This window comes from Chiroxiphia lanceolata, chromosome 5, assembly GCF_009829145.1.
Source record: "Chiroxiphia lanceolata isolate bChiLan1 chromosome 5, bChiLan1.pri, whole genome shotgun sequence".
NCBI lineage: Eukaryota > Metazoa > Chordata > Aves > Passeriformes > Pipridae > Chiroxiphia > Chiroxiphia lanceolata.
In genome coordinates this window covers 40,837,726-40,859,410 of record NC_045641.1, presented here as the reverse complement: position 1 = coordinate 40,859,410, position 21,685 = coordinate 40,837,726, and the positions used below count along the sequence as shown (strand labels likewise).

The 21,685-nt window shown below is 34.5% G+C and overlaps 1 protein-coding gene across 17 annotated transcripts in view; it reads left to right on the top strand.

Moving 5' to 3' along the window:
- The window catches only part of PPFIA2 (PTPRF interacting protein alpha 2), a 327,520-nt gene that overhangs the window by 187,201 nt on the left and 118,634 nt on the right, over positions 1–21,685 (top strand). For 16 of the 17 annotated variants that reach the window (XM_032689687.1, XM_032689682.1, XM_032689684.1 and 13 more), the window contains one exon: positions 16,785–16,886. In XM_032689687.1, coding sequence (XP_032545578.1) covers positions 16,785–16,886 — 102 coding nt within the window. Of the gene's footprint in view, positions 1–16,416; positions 16,440–16,784; positions 16,887–21,685 lie in introns of those variants that run through there. The other variant, XM_032689694.1, reaches the window with a different exon arrangement.

Here is a 21,685-nt window from a genome sequence, read left to right as displayed (position 1 = left end):
CATTCCTGGGATCTAGTTTAGCAAAATTTACAGTGGGGGGATAGCTTTCCAACATGGTTAGCCATGCCACATTAACAGGTCTGATGGAAAGTATGACTGATGACACACATTTCTCATCTGAGTCCCAGTGTGAATTTTGTTCTTGACTGAAAATAGTGCAGTAGGTGCTAGAGAAGTTGCCACCTGGTACTTTTTAGCTATGGGGAATCATTTATGACATTACTACCATAGAAGAATATTTCAACTCAACAGAAATTCAGTTCAGTTTATGGAAAAAGCTTTTGAGTTTGAATCATTCAAATGTTGTTACTCCTAAGAGTTTACCAATGCAATTGAGATGCCTGGGAACATTTTGCAGTCCCTTGGAACAGTAGTTTTATTCAGATGCTTTGAAACTCTGACTGTATCCATATTGTGGTCCCATGTTCTGTCCTTTTAGTAGAGACCCAACATAAACTAACATTCTCCACTCATGCCTACATAATATCATCAGTTACTAAAGAATAGAAGAAATCTGAGAGAGTTACTGAATTTCAACTACTGAGTTTTCAGAATGTCAGAGGCAAGTTCTTTTAGATATTATATATGAGGAAGGTTTATTGTTTAGCACCAAATTTACTTGTTTGAAGATATTAGACATTATCTGGGATTTTAATTTAGAAAAGTGATACAGCAATATTCTGAAATCACAATGCAATCACAGTATAGCAATCACACTATACAGTGAAATCATTTCATGGACACAATTCCCATTACCATTCTGGTAATAGGTAGAAGTCAGCTCAAAGCTGTTGTTCTCTTCTGAGTCACTTTTGCTGTTTGATCAGTATTTGTAACTGTTGGGTTGAGCCACACATACAACTCCCCCATGCTGGTCTGTCTGGCGTGGGAAGATAGTGCTTTCTGTTGATTATTTTAGAGAAGTCCATTTACATAACCAGTTGACCCTCAACTGATGCAGCCATTTATCTACAATAAAGGCCACATACTGGTCCCCTTGGTGTTGAGATGAGTTCAGCTTCCTATGTGATAACTGTGGCTACTTCTGGAATTCTTTCCTGAGCTTCTTGGATTCATCATCCTTGTGTGTCTTCTCTGAGCTTTGTTTTATGGCAGAGGTTCATTGACTGATCACACAGAATTGGCAATATTGCAAATTACAGCAAATATTCATGGAAGAACGTAAAGAAAATCTTAAACATTTTGTATGTGAAACTCTCCCTTACTCCATAACAAGTCCAGATGACCACATTCAGATAACAAAGCTCAAGTTTGTAAAATTCACCTTTTTGATTCAAGTATCCTAGAAAACAGTAGTCCTAATATGGACATTTCATCAATAGATAAATAAAATACGATAATGCAGAGAGAAAAGGTGAAGAAGACATCATTCATATAAATAATTCCTTCTACTACATCATTAATTCTCTGATAACCAAAAAAAGATTTACTTTTAAATGTTTTATAAAGATATCTATGAAATACCATCCAGTTATTACAGAGGAGATATTTAGAGAATAATTCAAAAGAAATAAAACTTTTAATATATATTTAAAATTTAAGACACATGTATCTGAAGTTCTAGTGATGACTGCATGCACATATGTTCATATTGTTGTATATAAGCTACCTAATAACAGACAAATAATTTTTTTTAAGTCTCCACACAATTTGTAGAAAAAAAATGCAAATCAAGTTGATTGGCTTCCTGAGGCTAAACCGAAGGTAAAACTTTATGTAAAACCCAACATGATCAGAGGGCAAGGATATTTTAAAGTATTTCTATTTCAGCAGTTATGGGCTTGCTTGTACACATATATAAAGTGCAAAAAAGGGATAGCTGGTTTACCCCCTGTATTTTTGTAAAGTGTCCTCATACGGTTCTCATGCTTGATTTTTTTTTCTGGCTGAAAATTGTTTTGGTATGACTGCAATGCTTGGGGTTCGTTTGGGGTTTGTGGTTTTGTTTTTTTCAAAGAAGATCTAAAAGGGGATAATGAACACTGGAATGTTGTCACTGCATTTTAATTAATGTAGTCTTTTTTTTCGCTCCACTGAATGCAGTTGAAAAATTACTCAAAAATTTAAAGAAACTGTACTTTTCTTAGATGTCCATTTACTCTCTCCCACATTAGAACACATTACTTTCTTAGTAAATAAGGCATAGATATTTCACGCTAAATAAAAATAGTTTATTCATAACTTTGGTAATAAAATTTTGGACAAGAAAGACTTGAAATGGAAATGTTAGATAAGACAGAGCTTTACAAAGCACTGAAAACCAATTGATTCTAAAAAGACGAGAAGGAAAAGAGGTGTCACGAGATGTTACCTTCAGTTCTATAATGTGAAATGATTTTCTTGCATTCCAGTATTGCTAAAATAGATGACTACCTACATAGATACCTTCAAGACTTTTAGTAATGTGATGATTATATGTTAAACATTGTGCAGGCAGCAAGCCTTTTACCAAGCAGAATCAAATTTTCAGTTCATCACGCAGGCGAAGACACTACAGGGTGCTCTGCTTAAGTCTACTGAAGCATTCATTACCTTTCCAAACTTTTAGGTGGTTTAGCACCTGGGGAGAGATTTTTCCTGACAGATTACCCACAGGTAGTTTACAGACAAACTGTGAGATAGCTATGGTACCTGGGAGAGAGCTAAAGGTGGCCTGAGTTGTGGGCTGCATGGCTACAACTGGGACAGTGTTTTATGAGCAGCCAGGATGTAGATGTTGAGTGGTAACAAGACTCTCCGGAATTAGCTTCTGCTTTGTTTCTTAAGTCTGGGATTCTTTCATTTCTTCTTGTCACAGCCTTTGTCAAACAGTGTAAATGTACAAGTTGTAAGCTAGATGTCTGCCTGAAACAGATATATCCTAGATTTTTATGATGGCTATATACTAAATATATTAATAAACAATTTTTTGTGATGACAGATCTTAGGGCTTTAGACTGAGAAGATCGCTTCTCTAAACCAAAGTTTGCAGAGTATAGTACAGTATGATTGCTGTAATAGTTTTCTTCACTACACTTAACTAAGTTCCACTAGTTTTTTTACAAGTAGAAAAGCACATACATTCCCTAGGGAGAGGAGAAGTAGTGAGGTGTCATGTTTTTGCAGGATTTATGTTTTTCCTGTTTTGAAAAATCTTGCTTTTATGACCAGGACCTTTATTTTCATGAGTGGCATCATGCAGTGCTGTAGCCTCAGTTCACTATGTACCGAATCCCATTTCTCCTGATTGAAATACTTCTCTACAGTTATGAAAAATGTTCCCCTTTTACTAAGGAATTAAAAGGCAAATGTTTAACACAAATGGCTTACTATAGAGTTTTGTTGGTAATTTATGCAAAAAAGCAACTGTTCTGTTTCACCAATCTTAAACTACTGCTGAAAAGACTATTAAGTTTTGCTTTTAACTGAATTCTAGTATCCTCTTGGATAGAGTGTTTATATTTTTCTCAGCTTTCTTACATGATGATATTCTTTTTTCTTAGGGATGTCAAATAGTTGATGAATAAAGGGATGTTCCTTTATTTACTTTGTTTAATTGCTTTCTTTTCTGTTGAAGAGACACTTCCTTATTATTTATGTATTTATCTCCAGCTTTTGCCCAGTTGCCACATTCAGAAACCTGACAGAGTAAGATGTTAATTGCTTTTATCTATTGCTTATCAGTTTATCAGGGCAAGCATAGAGTTTAATACCATCATGGCTACTTTACTGACACTTAAACATAACAATCTTAATCTCATGTGCAAGTGCTGGCACTTAGAGTCGTGTTATGGCATCATGATCTCATCCAGTGTTACTCTACTGGGAAGGACGACTTACCAGAGTATGTCATCCTGGCTTGAGATGGAGATAAAACTGCCTGGGCAAGAGCTGCCCATAAGCCCATGGGCTCTAATTGGCTTTCTGTTCATCTACAATAAAAATTTTCCTCTTAAATTCATATGCTTTTCAGTTATAAATTGGCTTCAAAGAATTGATGGTTGCTCTAGGGATTGACTTTTTAGAAGCTGAAATCTTCAAAGTGTTTCCAGTATTGTGATTGAGTTTGATTTCTTTGCATCTGCAGGCTTCAGGAGGAGGAATATCAGGGTAAAAGAAGGAGAATATACCTGTAGGGTTTTGACACACTGTGAACTGTCATGGTACCCTGATCATGCTTAGTGGTTTATTGTGGTTGCTGCCTTGGGGTTGTCATGACAAATATAAAGAGCCAGTTTAGGAAAGAGAGAACATTATCTAATTTAGCAATATTGAATGATAATTAATAGTTATGCAAAAACCTTTGGGAAGATTAAGAAGTTACAGTAATAATGTATTTCAACAACTGGCCATTATGATCATGCTCTGCAAGAAGTGTTCCACTTCTGTTGGATTTCTGTTGTTTGCCTGTGTTCAGATGTTTACTTATTCTTTTTATAATTGTCTTGGTTCTGGAAATATGCTGTAAATAAATATATCCAGGGAAAAGTATATATTTAACATACAGCTTTTATACATGAACTAGTTTGGAGTTTTGGTTTGATTTGGTTTGGTCTGGGTTTCTGTTTAACTTCTGAAGCTTGGGAGTGAGAACATCTTGGGGAAATACAAATCATAAAATTATTATTGTACAGTAAAATGCAGAAAGTTTTTCAAGTGTTTCTATGCAGTGAATCTGCTAGATGTGTCTGTGGGCAGGTAAGACTGAGGCTGTATGTATTCTATTTCACAGGGGAGGCATAATATAAGCCTGGATTGTTGGCTGCAAATACACCAGGGTTTCTGAGAATCAGTATTATTAAAATTGTGTTTTCTATTTCTCTTGACATTAACAACTGCAAATGCAGAGTGATAAAAAAGACTAAGTTATAGTCTGAGTCTTGCTGTTTATTAGATTTAAACATATCTGGTGAAAATTCTTAATAGTCTGTATGTGTACATGTATTTCACTAAAACACTACCTTAGAAAGATAATTTTTATTTCCTCTTCCCTTTATATGACTCTACCGTATCTTGTGGTGGAGCTTTCCTGAACAGAAGAGCTCACAGCTGTCACATATACTCTGTCCTGAACATTATCATGTGTTTATTTGGTTATCAGTAGACACAATGTAGTAAAAGGGGACAGATGTAAGATATAGCAGGGTAACGAACTTTAAACAGAAACAGGAGCTCTGCAACACCTCAAAGGCAACAAGAGTTTTTTGAAGTGTGACTTTCGTTTAGAGCACTAGACCCAGATCGGCAAATCTGATATAGTTTTCAAAGTGGCAGTCACACTTCAAAAGGCCCAACAGTTTCTGAATTATGTGTGTGAAAATTAGGTAGCAAACCTTTCTCTGACACAAGCTTGTAGTAAATATTTTAAACAGAACTTTAAAAAATAAATATATCTTTTTATTTGTTGATTTTTTAACTTTGCTTTTTATGGAGACACATGGAGAGTGTTAGGTGGAGTCATCTAAGTTAAATGAAAAATGAAAAAAATTTTCTTGTAGTTCATATACTGTGTAATGTTTATGTAAGGTGATCATATGCATACTTGACTAGGTCAGGCAAAATATGCAACATAACTCAGGGATGTGCATGCATTTGTCATCAGAACAGATAACTCACCACTTCTAAGGAGTCATGGACTAAGTCCCAATTTAGGCTTACTGTCTTTCTGTTGTTCTCTAGCAATGTTGTTCTCTAGCATTGCACAGGCACTACCCGTGTGCCTAAAGGACTAAATAACAAGATGTGGACAAAGGTGCATGAATTGCCTGGGCTCTAAGCAGAATCAGCCTCTGGACCACCTATCCAGTGGGCAGCTAAAAAATTTATAGCTAATGAGGCTGTATTTTGATGTAAATATGTTTTTTATTGATCACAATCACTAGAGTCCTACAGAGCTCTTGATTAGCAGTAATTTTCTTATACATGGAGCTACTGCTCATACCCAGGAGCATGCTGTGTATAGATGATGTAATTTATAAATTTTTTTTTCTCCTTTCCTGAATTCAACACATTATTGAACATCAGTGAAAATGTCCTTTCATTAATATTTATGATTCAGTGTCCTGTTTTTCTGAAATCCAAAAGACTCTGTTGTTTTTGCTGACTCATAATAAGTAAAATCCTTTAGGATAACAAATATTTTAATTACCAGGGTTTATCAACTTCTTTTGTTAGAAAAAAGATAGGTTTACTTTCTACATTTTTAGAATTGAAAAACTTCTATGTGTTGTACATAAATTATCCTGTAGTTAAATAAAAAGCTGCCAATATCTGAATGTTAACGTCATTTAAAGATGTTTTATTATTTCTTTATTTTCAATATATGAGGCACAGAGGTTAATCAGATCACTGTTGTTTGTGTTACTTTCAATATAGAAGATGCCATTCTTTAATTTGGTGTTCTTGGCATCTGTAACTACACTGTATATTTTTCCTCAAGACAAAGTCTGTGTCAGTAATTACCAATTCATCATATTTCCTGATGAAGAACATCTGCAACTAATTATCTTGTTTTCTCCACTGAAGTTTTTAAATTTCATTACCATTGTAGAGAGCAAAAAGAAAGATTGCAGTTAACAATCTCAATAAATAAAACAAGGTTTGAGAAAATTTTAATGTTACTTCTATTGTACAAAAAAACCCAGATGTTCTATTAGGTTGCTAGAAAGAGTAAAACTGGGATTCCTTGGTAAGGTAAATATTTGTACTTTGTGGATATTAGATAACTGTGTGGACTAACTGGAAAGAGAGCAAGTCAGCATATGAAGAAAAAATCACGTGTTTTCAGTAATCAAATAAAAAACAAGTTAGTGAAATCCGTAGCTTAAATTGTCTCAAGCAGACACATCAAGAAAGTACTATGTGAAAATATGATATCATCATAGAAGTCAATAAATACTGTAGTCATCTAAGTTAAAGGATCCACAAAAAGAAGGTAAAGTGGAATTCATGTGAGTGAAACTGTGCGTATGGATTCATAGTCATGGACTCAAAAAATGGAAATATCTTCCAAATATCCCTTTTTCCACCTTCATTCTTTAAAACAAGACCATAAACCATCATAAACATTCATCTCAATTGCCACTGAAAGCACGTCTCTGCAGAGCCAGGTTTATTTCTTAATTATTCTTACAGAGAGTTTTTCTAAAGCTGCCCTGAACTGCTTCGGCTGCAATTTATTGTTTTCCCCAAGAACCAAACCCCCCATATTGCTGCAGTTGAACACTGGTAACTAGAAGAATGGGATAATTATTACCAATTTCTATCTGTTAATTCCACAATTTTTTTTCAAGGAGCAAGGGTGGTGGTGAGATCACCACCACCAGTGTTACCAATTGTAAAGTGATCCCTCACCGCAAGTATTATTTGGGAGTTTTATTTACTTCTCTCACTGAAGCTTTAGTTCTGCTGGGACAGATAAGACCAGAAACATCCATCTACAGTGTAGAAGAGGTAGCTTTCCCAATTGCCTTTTTAGAAGCCCTATGTAGAAAAAAAAGGAATTCAAAGTGCAGTTCCTTTCAACCCAGAAGAGATATATGTAGCCATGATGGATCAATCACATCCTAAAAGTATATTTATACTCCTTGCTGTTCTTGGGTGACCAGCTTGAATACAGAAAATCAAATATTTGCATACTCAAGGATAAAAAGAAGAAAAACTCCAACTTTTTTGTTAGCAACTAGTCTGATTAATATTCTCAAGTTTGGGCGTTATTCAAAATAACAGAATTAAACAGGTTTGTATTTTCTCCATCCTTCTTTTCTGTAGTTTTACATTAAGTAAATTCATGAAAAAATGACAAACTGGAAAACAGCAAAAATGTAGGAAAAAATAATTAGTTTTGAAGTATATTTAAAATATTAAATTATTTAGTTTCAGTTATTTAGCATCAAATTCTGAAAGGGGAAAAAATATGATTTTTTCTATGGAAGGAAGAGTGTATTCTGAACCAGAACAGGAGACTTGTTGACAGAACGTATGATCCTGGATAAAATTTACCCAGAGACAATGCTGAGGAAGAAGAGAAGGAGGCAAGTGTCAGGACAGTTACACAAAATGAAGGAGAAGGAAAGTCACACTGTATTTTGTCAAGTTTGCCTGGCGGAAAACAACAAGTTGCTGTGTGGAGAAGCAAATTGAAGCTAGAGAAGTAAAGAGTTTGAAAAGTGAGTCAGGGATGCTAAAAATCAACTAGACTAGTAAATTAGAATTGGCACCAAAATAAGCTGTGCATTCCTTATTCAGCATTATAATACAAGAGTTATTCTGTTTACTGGTAAATATATGTTACTTCTTATAGTCCACTCTTTATATATCCTCTTTGTCAGGATTTATTTTAGGTTATTTCTTAGGGCCATGTACTGACCTCAATCTGCCTTATAATAAGAGTTGTGTGTATGCCTTGATGTGCTGAAGCCATTGTACAGTCTGTAAAGCATTTTAATAATTTGCATATTTTCCAGGCTTATTCTCTTTCTAACTTTGTGTTTATTTTAATTTTGGAAAAAAAAAATAAAAAGAGATGATAAGCATAAAACAAAACTATGCTGGCAATGGGAGATTGTAGTCTTGTAATTCGATGCAGCAATTTATTTTGTGCTTATGCTACTGCTCTGAGACCACTCCATGTATTTAATATTTAAATATCTAGGAAATTATATGACTGATTAATTGGAATAAAATCAATCCCATTTTCAATAAAATTATTTTGAAAATTAGTCATAATGTGTCAGTTTTGACCATATTTTTCTCTTCCTGTTAATTGATAGATGATAAATTTCAAACTCTGGAGGAGTAAATTGTCATCAGTTTTGATGCAGTACAATTTTGATCAATCAAGTCATACTGGTATAAATATCTCTAATATTAAAAAATGTCTCTTGAAAATAATAATATACTCTAGTCTGCAATATAACTATATCTGCAAATTATCTATGTACTTTTAGAGAAAAATGAATATGAATACCTGTAAAAGGCATTAATTATTAAATGGATAAAAACTTGATGGTGTAATTTCCCTTATTATATAGGTGACTCACTTCTGTACTTCAGTTGTATAATTTGAAGAAAAAATCACTACAGCTCCGAATAACAACACTTTCATGCCACTTTTGAAAAGTGCTGCCACAGTGTTGCACATGAGCAATACTTCTACAAAATACAGTCCAGTATGTATAGTAAAACATGACTAATTAATACACATTGTAAGCCAGTCTGCAGTTTCATCCTACATGGTATAATGACCTGTTTAAAAGTCACGCACCTGAATTACAAATTCGGCTTTATTACATTTACAGATATTTATATGAGTGGTGTTTTATCCTATCCCTTTTCAGTAATAGTCTGACAGATGTTCAATTGCATTATAGACCCTCTGTGCCTCAGTGTTCCCATCAGTCAGGAGCAAAGTGCTAAAGACACAATTAGTGCTAATTTCGAAGTACAGAATATATTACTGTCATTCACTGAGATATCTATTCCAAATTGAACAAATCTAGTTTACACTATCTGCAAAACAAGAGACCTTTAAATTTTCCATCTGCTTTTTTTTAAGGGGGAAAAAAAAGGTTTTTTAGGTTCTTCTTGTTCATAAATATAGGAGAATTACTCTAGTGTGGTATAATTTGATTGACTACATTATAGTAATAAAACTGTTAAAAAGTAGGCTATATTGTGACAATCTTTAAAATTTGCACTTTTTTAATGGATGAAGGCTGTCAAGTCCTTTTGAAGCTTCTAGCTTTATAGCTTGATACTAAGGATGACAAATAAGCAATGATGAATTTTTGTCATCTACAACCTTGTGCTTGAGATAATTTTTTAAGCTTTTGTGAACTCACATCTCTTATCATAATCTGAACAGTCTCACAGAACACAGGAAGTCTGAGATGAAGAAAAATCTTTTGTCAATTCTATCATGCCATTTTTTACTTGTTCTTCTGTTTTATTATTACTATAAGTGTTTTAACAATCAATTTTAGTGATCAACAGATAATACAGAGCACCAAATCTAAATTATTTAAATAGAGAAAGTGGGAAAATATTGCATACTTTATTCAGAGGGTTTCCATTAAAAATAATTTCACTGTGATAAAACCAGAATGTTAGCTAGGCAATTTTTAGTTGGTGTCATGTAAAATTTAAATTTTTACATGACAATTTTTCAAAATAATTTGGGAAATAATGGAACAGAGGTTTGTGTTAGGCTGTTTGGCACTGATTAGAGTTATACATGGGGCATTGCTTGTGGCTGTACTAAAAAAACCACATGACTTATATTCATATTATTATTGCCTTAGTTTCAAATGAAAACTATCATGGCAGATTTGTACCCATGTCTTCTGCGTGTAGTGTCAGATTTCTTCCTGAAGTAATATTGTGTGAGAAGGTCACTGCCAGAAACTGAGCCATTGTCATAATACTCACATTGCTCTGGAGATTCACTTCAAAAATCTGGGGGAATTAATCTTTATATGGCTAGTGTGTACTTTAGCAGCAAATTGAGGCAGATTACACCGTAAGTCCTGATAGTGGTTTGTTCTTCCCATTATCTTTAAATTTGTCAAGAAAGACTGTCACATCAACTAACATGTAAATAGATGCATTTAAAGCTTATTCTTGGTTGAATTTTGAAATATAACTTTGAATGCTCATGGTACTCTTGTTCTAAAAATTATGAAAGTAATATGATACAGCTAGTGAATTTAGTTGACATTTCCATAGCAGTTATGTTACATATGCAGCAAAGCTACACCAAAACATATCCATATCCATTCAATATGTTCAAATGACCTTAATCAAATATATAAATTTTATCTAGCATAATCCTCAGTTCTCTATTATTATTTTTGGATCTTTTCTAGAAGTAAGATTTTTGGGGTTTGTTTTTAGTGGTTTGTTCTTTTTTTTAAGATACTGAAAGAGTATTCAGGGTGGGGTTTTTTTGCTCAGAAAAAGTAGTTATATGTCTCTTACTCTGGAAACACAGTCATGATGGTAAATTGTTCATTCACAGTAGCAGGCCATGCACAGAGAGACTACACTAGCTTGAGATGATTTCTTCTACCCAGAAAGGGATGACTGAATAAAAAAATATTTGCAAGACTTAATTCAAAATCTGATGTAGATTCAACTGAGCATTAAGGAAGGAATTCCTTATTGATGGAAAGTTTTAAAACAGTTCTCCATTTGTCCAATTTTCTGTTCAGTGAATGTATTGGAATTATTAGTTCTTGTAGATGTTAATTATGTATTCTTGTAGACATAGGGTCCTGAGCCTCTGAAGAGTGTTTTCTTTCTTCCAAGGAGCATTGGCTTCTGTGTTTGTAAATGTCTACATATTTCAAAATTTCAGTTAGTGTCCACGTTTCTGACAAAAAAAAATAATTAAAATAGGGGTCACTGTTACTGAATTAGTTCTCTTTCTCACATAACAGAAATTTTGTCCTCTTAGAATTACAGAGTAACTATGATTGGGAAAGACCTCTAAAATCACTGAGTCCGATCATTAATCCATCACTAAAACATATCCCTAAATGCCACATCCAAACATTTTTTTGAACACTGGTGATTCTACCACTTCCCTGCTTAGCCTGTTTCCTAATATCCAGCCTATACCTCCCCTGATGCAATTTTTCATTTTTCTTTGTGAATTAATGGAACTCTAGCATTGTGACACTTAATCACACTTCCCACATTTTAGATGTCTTAGACCACTGAACAACCTAAATCAGTCTCTGGAGTTCCTTGATGTTTTGAAGCACAGTTAGTGGCTCTGTAAGAACCACTGTAAGAGCCACTCTGTAAGGGCCATTAAGATCACACCTGAGGAACAGCAGCTTATTCCCTGTCTGTGCAAGCATGGTGTGAGTCAAAGAAACACTCGGTTCATATTGGAGCTACATATTTCCAACTTAAAACATGTGTGCAAATGAACTCTCATTTTGAGCAGTAATGTAGCAATGAACATTTCAGATGACTGACACCAAACCCATGTTTTTAAATCATAGAATGGCCTGGGTTGGAAGGAACATTAAAGATCACGTAGTTCCAAACCCTCTACCACAGGCAGGACACCTTTCACTAGACCAGACTCAGAGTCTTGAACACTTCCAGGGATGAGACAAATCTTGCATTCAACCTAGTTTAGAATCAAGGAATATCATTACGTCTCCTCTGCAGCAAGATAATAAATAGTGAATTACATTCAGGATTTTTTGGTGCTTTGTCTTGTTAATAGGAGTCAGTAAGGATGAAGTCAGTGTGCTGGTAAAATTGCTAAAATAAATACTTGGTCATTTAAAAGGTATGGAGAATTTCTAACAATATTTTCAATGAAAGAATAATAAGAAAAGAAAGAAGGTCCTTTGTTTTTTACTCCCACAAAATTAGATTGGATGAAAACATAATAAATTAAAGGTTAAAACTCTGAGGGAATTGTAGTAGATAGTAATTTTCTATGTTAAATGAATTACATCTAAAATTGTAGGAAAGCAGGTCAGTTGACATAGCTTGTGTTGAATGTAAAATAAAAATTATAAAACCCTACCATTCTTTTTCCATGCAGAGATTAGTTCACTCATTCATTTCTGAAATGAACTGTGGTTCAAAAATAGAAAGTTCAGAGAAGGACATTTTAAGCTGAATCTCCTCAGTGTCTCCAAAACTGAAGTTTATGGATTTTTAATTTATTCTTTGTTAATATTACAAAATTACTACTTTATTTCAATAGCTTTTGTGGGGATGAGGGAAAACAGTATTTTCATTTCAGCTCAATCTGAGCTGCATCATATGCTGAACAGCTGAGCATCGCAGCTATGGATCTCATAATTTCTGTGGCATACTCGCATCTTGGAGACTAGTTATATATGTTTTATGCGTATTTGGTCATAAAAAAATTAACCTTGCAGGCCTTTCCTGGAAACAAGCAAGGAAAGCAGCGTTTCTTGAGCCAGCCCTTAGAGGCAGAAATTTAATACTAAGAGAGCTGTAGTATGCCTCCCCTGCACAGTCCTTCTGCCAGCACATCTGGCTGTGCTGCCAGCCTTCCTGTCCCAATGGCATCCCTCTCTCCCAGGCACGCTCCAGCCTCTGCTCCAAATGTATTTCAGCTGCTTTACCAGGGGAAGTCCTTGACTTTTGTTTATTCGTAAAGCCTAATGGTCCTTTCAGTGGCTACAAATTTCTGTTGAATTGGTTTTCAAGGCTTAGTGTCATAGCCCAAGTATTAAGCAAAAAAGAAAAACAACAGATAAGATGGGCTCTGAGATTATGTTTGTTCATACGGGGAAAGCAATTCTCCTTCTCAGACTTTTTATCATGAAAAAAGTTATTTACATCTTGATGTCATGGTATAGTATAAAAACAGTGCAATCAAGTGAATAATTTTCATAGAGTTTTAATTCACTTCATTTTTTAATTAGCATTATGGCTGCACAACTTCTATATAAGCTTTAAGAATGCAGTTGTGCCTGTCAGATCATATTAGTTATGCAACAGATATTACCTTCAGGGCTCCAAAGTATGACTGACTGTCGTGGTCACTGATCATGCAAGATTTCTGCTGCAAGCAGTAATTCCAAATGACAGTATTCCCTTTATCCCTGTATATATAGGAGGGAATTGCATGAGCAGAGGTCATTACCATCACATGTTATTTATTACATAACTGTATGTCATGGTAAAAAAAAAATATGCTTTGCTTTGTATTGAACCTGTGGGAAAAACCTGTTTCCCTGAGTATTGGTCACATCTCAGGGATACTTTGGATATAAAGGGTATGTTTAAATTAAGTTTTATGTGTATTTTTGGAAGGATTAGTTGAAAAACAAGCTGTGAGGTTTTATCCTAGTTATTAATACATCAAAGCAGGTGTGAAGAAATAATAATTTGTAAAGCTCTAGAGCAAACTCAATTTTACTTTTAGACTTTCCCTGTAAAAGGCTTATGATATAAACACAGGGAATAAACCCCTCTTTCTGTCATCATTCAGTTCAGAGAATTCAAAGCTCTTGATAACTGAGCAGTCTCTAGTACTTCAGATGAAGTTGGCCACTTGAGTTCCAGGCGTATGAAGAGGTGATTGCTTGTTGTGTTGGTACTGCAGGTATGTCAAAAGGACAGAGATATTTCAGAGAGCAGCAGCAACTGAATAATTAAAAGGCTTGAAGTGATCATGTTAGCGACTCAAGTAAGAAGGTCTAAAACACTGGACACAGGTAGCCCAGCTAAGGTAGATGATAATAGACATTATGAATATAAGCTGTAGGTATTTCAAGGCTGAGATGGCATTGTATTAGCTATGGGACTCTCAGAGCAGAATTTTGGGTAATGATTTGCTTATAAGCAAGGGAAAACTTATGCTGATGATCAAAAAACATCTCCTTAAGAATAAACTCTGTACTGCTCAGCAAACTAGTAGGAACTTCATTCCTTAATTACTTGAGATTATATTGTCCAGAGCATTAGGGTCTGTACTTCTGGGACCAGACTTGCCTTGGCACAGTAAAGATGTACAATTTGATAAACTCGTGTCTTTCTCTGTTTCCAAGGAAAACAACAAAACCATGTTATCTGGCTGCTTTGCCTTCCTGTAGTTTGGAACTCAAATTGTAAATCACCAGATTGTACTTGTTATCCTTTCCATCACCTGTCACCCATTCAGATGCCCAAGCACATGCCAAAATGTCTATTTTAATTCCAGCTGAAACAATACGAAGAAATGAGAAAACATAAATAGCAACAACATAGTACATAGATCACACAGGAAGTTTATTCTGCGAGACTCTCAAAGTGTTATAGACACTCATCCACGTGTATAAAGTGTATGTAAATTAGTAACAAGGGTTCCACCCTGTAGTGCTATAGGGGAATACGTGTGAATGTGTGGGTTTGAGCTTCAAAATTCTGATGCAATCTTACTTGAGATCATTGGCTTTCTATTAAATATGATATTTTCATTCGGTGTGTAACATTACTTATAACCTTAAGGACAGGAGTTTCTTAAACAAAATTCTGTACAGAATAACACTGCTGGACTGGCAGTTTCTGAATCCTAGATTAAGATCTACAAATAGGAGTTTTAAGGACACTTTGTAAAAGTGAGGAACAAGTTTTACAGTTTAAGTCTCATTCTAAAAGTTAAGCTAAGGGCTTTAACATCAAAGTATACTATGTAGCTTTAAATGTACTTGATCACTAGCATGTAAAAAGCAAATACTGATTAGGAGGTATGGCAGGGTCATCACTTAATGGTTCATGTGAGCAGTAGCTGGTGTCTAAAACAAAACTGAGGATATCAGAAGAACAGTTTCCTTCTTACCATTCAATTTGCATGAAGGTTTACTGTGAATCCAGTTCTAGCTGCTGAAAAAATGAAAAAAAAAATACATGCTTAGTTACATGTTGTCAGAGTATCACTTGAAATTTATTTAAATACTTTTTAATATACAATACCATATACCATTAACTGTTTAGAAACTTGACTGAAACAGAATTAGCCTAGGAATACCCATCAAACTTCTTTTGAGCAACTCTTTAGTTCAGATAAAAGCTGGTTTCTGCAGCTTGAGGGGAAGCAGCAAACCAAGCTCTTTTGAGATCATGGCTAGCTTTTGTCTTAAATAAGTAGATTTAGTCTTAGCTTCATCCTACTGGCTGATAAGATAAACCACCTGGACATGTTTTTTTCTTGAACTGCTTTCTTTTGGGGGGGGCAAAAGCAGTATCTTGTGGGCTGGTGGGTGTTCTTAAGCACTGACTGTTTTGGTCAAACTAAAATTAACTTAAAATGTAAAAATACGTATACATCTTTGTTAAGCAGCCATACTGTTCTTCGAGACACCTTTTTTTTTTTTTCCAAGACGTGGTCACAAATTTTAAAGGTTTTTCATCCCTTACCTTACTGTTTTCATGGGACATGTAGCACCTTTTCCTGTAAAGTATAAAATTAACTACTACAGTTTAGTACATCTTAGGCCTGTCAAAGGTAGGAGTGAAACCTTTTCATTATTGAAATTAATGACAATTCTATGACTGCCCTTTGTATAGACAAAAATTTATGTGTATTGTTGAAGAGTACAGCAATGGTAAAATCAAGATATTTTAATAGAAATTTTGACAACTAAAAGAATACTTATTAGCATGTAAAGAGCTTCACATTGGAAGCAACTTAAAATACAGTTTCATTTTATGTTATTGATTCATAGGAAGCTCATTCTAACTAACATAAATATTGTTCTGAGTCATCACAACCTTTCACTATAATGCCCAAAGATATCTAAATAGTTAAATCAAGTAGAGTATTTTTTCACAACACATGTATTACTTATGTTAATCTGATATTAGATAGATTTTGATCAGTGAATACCTTAACTTTTTTCTCCCATACCATATTGCAAAGGATGCCTTACAGAGAGGCAAGAACACTCGCAAAGTGGGTATGTTGAGTTGAACTTCATTATGTGTGAAATGTGGTGTCTCTGTTGCTATGAAATTGGCCAATTCTGTTCTTCTTCTGGTGTGGTTCTGGTAGCTTATGTATAGGAGATGTTGCCATCATCTTGAACCTTTTTTTATTCTAAATTTAAATCAGTAGTTGTTTTTTATTAGATATATCTAGACTTGAAATGGTTTTAGTAGATGCTGAAGTTTACGTATGCTATTTTAGTTTGTGTTGAAGATTTCTAAATATTATTCGAATTCTCAAACTCTAGAATGCATATGGATTAAATTATTCTAGTGCTTACATGTTGAGTAACTTCATATATAATTTTATTCTACAGGAATTTGCTGCACTGACAAAAGAATTAAATGCATGCAGGGAACAGCTGCTTGAAAAAGAGGAGGAGATTTCAGAACTTAAAGCTGAAAGAAACAACACAAGAGTAAGTATACAGCAGAGACCTTTTCTGGATGTCATGTATGTGTAAACTTGCATAAAATTTTAAATCCTTATTTGTGTAAATAAGAAGAAATTCCAACATTTAGTAAATGAATGTCTCTTAAAACATTCTAAGTAGCAGGACATATCTACTGTGCTACAGTCCTGGAGGAAATGAGTGTATTAGCCAGATATACTACAAACATAGCAGATTTTGTATATAACATGGTAAGGTCATTCAGTTTAAATGTTTTCTAAAACCCAGAATGCAGCCTTGCAAGCCCCAGGACCTGCCTAAGTGGCCTGCACATATCTTCGTCTTTTATCAATGCAAAAGGCAAGGTTACAACAGACCCTGTTGTCGCTTGTGCCTTGAATTCGATCTGAATAAGGATAAGATGAAGGATGCCACATGTACCACAGGCAGTCTGTTGTTTAGTTTAGATGCAGCCATGTGACCCCTGAAGTAAATGTCATTTGCCATACAGCTGAGTGGGGACGAGATTTCACCCTTAAATTTGTCATGTTCTACTTCAATCAGAAGATGTTGTTCTGTCTTGGAACAAGATTATATGTGACAGCACCTTCTGAAAATTCTCAAATGATGTACAGAACTGTTTTCAGGATAAAATAATTTGCACATAAAAGTATCTGGGAAAAGGCAGAATTTCTCAAGAAGTAGAAGAGGGTGGCAGAGAAGGTTTTACGGTGTTTGTGGAAAGGTGTGAGAAAAGAGATGTAATAGTCCCAGATCAGACAGGAGTCAGGCTGGTAATGGACATATGGAATAGATCTCAGAGGCTGAACTTGGTGTTTTCTCATATCCATATTTCATTCTTCTGTGATCTGTGTAACTCCTCTTGTTTTCCTGCTATATAATAAACTAATAATTCTTTGGATACTCAGATAACATCTTTCCTTAGTCAGTTAATTTGCATTCTGAAAGAAATGTAAGAATGTATATGCCAAAAGAACTAAGAGAGGGCCTTTCTCCTTCCTTCTTTTCTGTCCAACTATAGCACCAGGGTGCCATAGACTTCAGAAATCCAAGGAAGGACAGATCATATAGATGCCTACAAAAAGACAAAGCTGACCCATCTACCTCCATGGTCTCTTGGAGTGCAGGAGATGATCACATTTAACACAAATTCTTAGGGGTGATGGGTTTGGGAAACATGATGGGAGACAGAGGTGAGACCTTTTTTTTCTCCCACGATTTTTCTCTCCACGATTCTCCCACATTCCAAGCAGTTCAAAATTACTCCCAAAAAATAATATTAATTAATTAATTAATTAGGAGAAGCATGTATGAATTGCACTGCATTTTCTAGACTTATCAAAGCATCTCAGCTACAAATCTGAAGACTTTCTAAGGCTGCTTAAATTATCAGTAACTGCCACATATGTCAATTATTTTCGTATTTAATGTAAAAATGCTTTATCTGCTTCACTGCAAAGCATATTAAAACTGCAGTGTACCAATACCTAGTGTGGGTATACCTGATCTAAGCAATGCAGACTAGCAAAAATTCCAAGACAGCCAAGTAGCCAAAGATAGTCACTTGCCAAACAACTGTGAGAGAAAAGGAAGATGACTCAAATGCAAGTCATCTCCTAAGTCAGACAGATCTCTGTCATAGGCATTTTCTTTGGAGACCAAGAAGCTTAAAGATAATCCTTCTGTTTCTTGTGTTATGTAAAAGAAAAATCAGTAAGAGGCTTTCCAGAACTCATATCAACAAGTGAGAGAGAGTTTGATAATCCTTGTAAGTCCTTGCAGTTAAAAATGGTAAACACTAACAATGTGTTTTCAAAATGAAGCTAGGTATTGGAGCTCAAGATATTTAGGCTATGAAGAAATATAGGGAATGCAGGAGATGTTACAGCAAGCAAAAGGGAAATACAGATTTCAAGTAATACTGGAGAAGGAGAGAGAAGTTCAGAGACATGCTTTACCCTGACCTCTAGCATTTTCACTAATGCTAGTGAAGACATATCATGTCTTATATATGTTCTTCCCAGGCTTTAAGCTACCATATATTACATTAGTTGTAAGAGTTGGCTGTAATAATCGTGCTGTCTTCTATAGGAACACTTCTTTTATTGGGGAAGACAAGTGTTCTAGGTGCAAAGCTGTTGTCTTCAACATACAATCTTGGTGACAGGCTAGTAATAAGATTTCTAACAACATTCATTGTGAAGGCATTGCCTATAAAGAGGCACTCTTGCAAACTGAGATCTATGCTGTTATTAATACAAAGCAGCATTAATATTTTGTAAGAAAGAAATTGCCCCAAAATTTTTCTGTAAATTTAGCAAAGATTCTAATAAAGTAATAATATTTGGAGGACCACTGATACACTATCACAATGAGAAAATTAAATGTCTTTTCTCATACATAAAGTTAGTCCAACTAATGCTTCTTTTGTCCATCCTTCTAATGTTTACCAGCTCTAGCTTGGCTAGAGGTAAGCTACGTTCTAATGTTGAACCAGCTCTAGCTTGGCTAGAGGCAAGCTAGCAAGGCTTACCTAACCTGACCTCTGAGGTCACGCTCATGCATAACCACACATAGTGGAACCACTCACAATAACCTCTTTTGTCCCAAGTAGCACTTCCTACCACTTTTAGATGAAGAGGCTCAGTTCCGAATTGCATCTTCTGAATTTTGTAATCCAACCTTCTATCTCCCTGGGGTAACAGCATAAAGATACTATTTGAAGTACCTCCTGCTTCAAACTGAAGATCAGCAGAAAGAAATGAAAGTTGGCAATTCTTTCAGGTTCTGGGTACGCATTAGCCTTTTAGCTCCCCTTTACATTTTCAGTTATGACTAGCTGGCAGTATTTTTTTTACTTTAGACCCATACCTATGTGCTTCTTTATTTCCTGGCAACAGCCTCGTACACTTTTTGCTAATCACATAAATAAACAAACAAAACCCAAACCCAACAACAGATATTCTGATTTCTTACTGTATGCCAAGCTGCAGTAGTAGACCTTGATGGTAACATGTATTAGAGAGAGACTATGATGGAATTACATTTCTTGGGACCCATATACTCCAAGTCTCAGCCAAATTACCAGAGATTAAACCTTACCCCAATATTTAATCAAGTTCCTACTCAATCCTTCTAGGAGCATTCTTACGCCAAGCTTCCTACTGACCTTTTGCTGTTGAATATGTATTTTTACTGCCTATGATAATTAAATTTTTCTGACATATTACAGTATAAATATTTGCATGTCAAAAACTTAGCTAGCAACTTCATCTATCAGTACTCGAGGCAAAATAGAAAGTGCAGAAGCACATATATAGGTATTGATTGATGTGGCATTGCTGATAGAAAGACAGGTTCTCTCTGCAAAACCATTTAACGGGACTCTGAAAACATATACAAAATATCTTAATAGAAACCCTTACAGTTATTTCTCTGGATATTCTCTAGCTAGAATGATCAACTACAGCATTTAGAGAGAGAGCATTTTTTCTGAAGCTGGAAGACAAGTCAGTGTGATCTAGCTTGTTATTTAATGGAGATTATAAAATAGCACTACTTTAGCAGTGCTAAATTTAAATTAAAATTGAAAGATTTTTTTAGTCTCAATCTGTATTCTTTAAAAGTAGAAAAAGTGTGTAGGATTAACTTATTAAATCAGAATATTATTATGAGGAAATTTGGGGGATGGTTTGGCAGAAAAAAAACCTCTTACAATACTAATATGGATTAACTTGATTGTGTTTTTTTCACTAAAACAACAAAAAAGAACTGAACACAAACATATGCTTTTTGAATATAGCCTAAATTGTTACTTAAATTGGTCTGAAATATTTTAGTTTTAGCAATCTAGAAAGAACAAAAATTAAACCTATGTTCCTGAATGAAACAGCTGTAACAAAGACAGCGTCAACATCTTTCTTTTTCTTCATACCTTAGGAACTGAAGCACTTATTAAAGGGAACAAGGCTGACTTATATCTGATTTTATTCATATTTGTTTTCTCAATTCCTTATTGAATGGTTTATGAAATATCGTCAGTTATGCACTGCAATGTCATAATACCCATAGATCAGAACTTAACCTTATATTTTATTATTCAAATTCCCTTCTATTGTGTTGGGAAAGTCTAAGAATATTTTTTTAAAATATGGTTTTAACTACTTTATTTAGGTTATTTTCTAATATATCCTTTTAGTTACATCAGTTTGATAGGTGCTGAAACTGAGTCAGGCGCTTTATTTTATTTTTTAAGCATGATAATGTGAGTTCTTACGGTCTAAAAGCACTCTACACTTGAAAATAAGTACAGCTGTCTCCTGAAGTTCTGTAAATCCTAAAGCATTATTTCACTAACATAAATGATGTAAATGTCATTATTTTTGCCTCAATATTATGAAATATCTTCTAGATTCATGTGTTTCTTCTTTCAAAAAAGGAAGTGTCACTGAATATAGGGTGACAATAGATAGTGAATGTAATATATGGTTAATCAATACCTGTGTTTTCAGGTAATCTGTGTAGTCTAATAGTTATTATATTTGTATTCATTATTCTTATAAAACCCTTTTCTTTCTATTACTTTAATCATTATCCTGATTATTGTATTTTCTTTCATATCTTTGTTTCACATATGATTTCATTAAGGTTTTAGTTTGCTAGTATTTTGGTTTCTGTACAGGAGGACAGACATGGGAAATAATGCTGTAATTAGGCTGTAACTTTGTTTTTTCAAAGAATGATTTTCACTGTTAACTTACAAGTATAGGTATTGGAGGTCACACCAGTTGACCACAGTTGCAAAG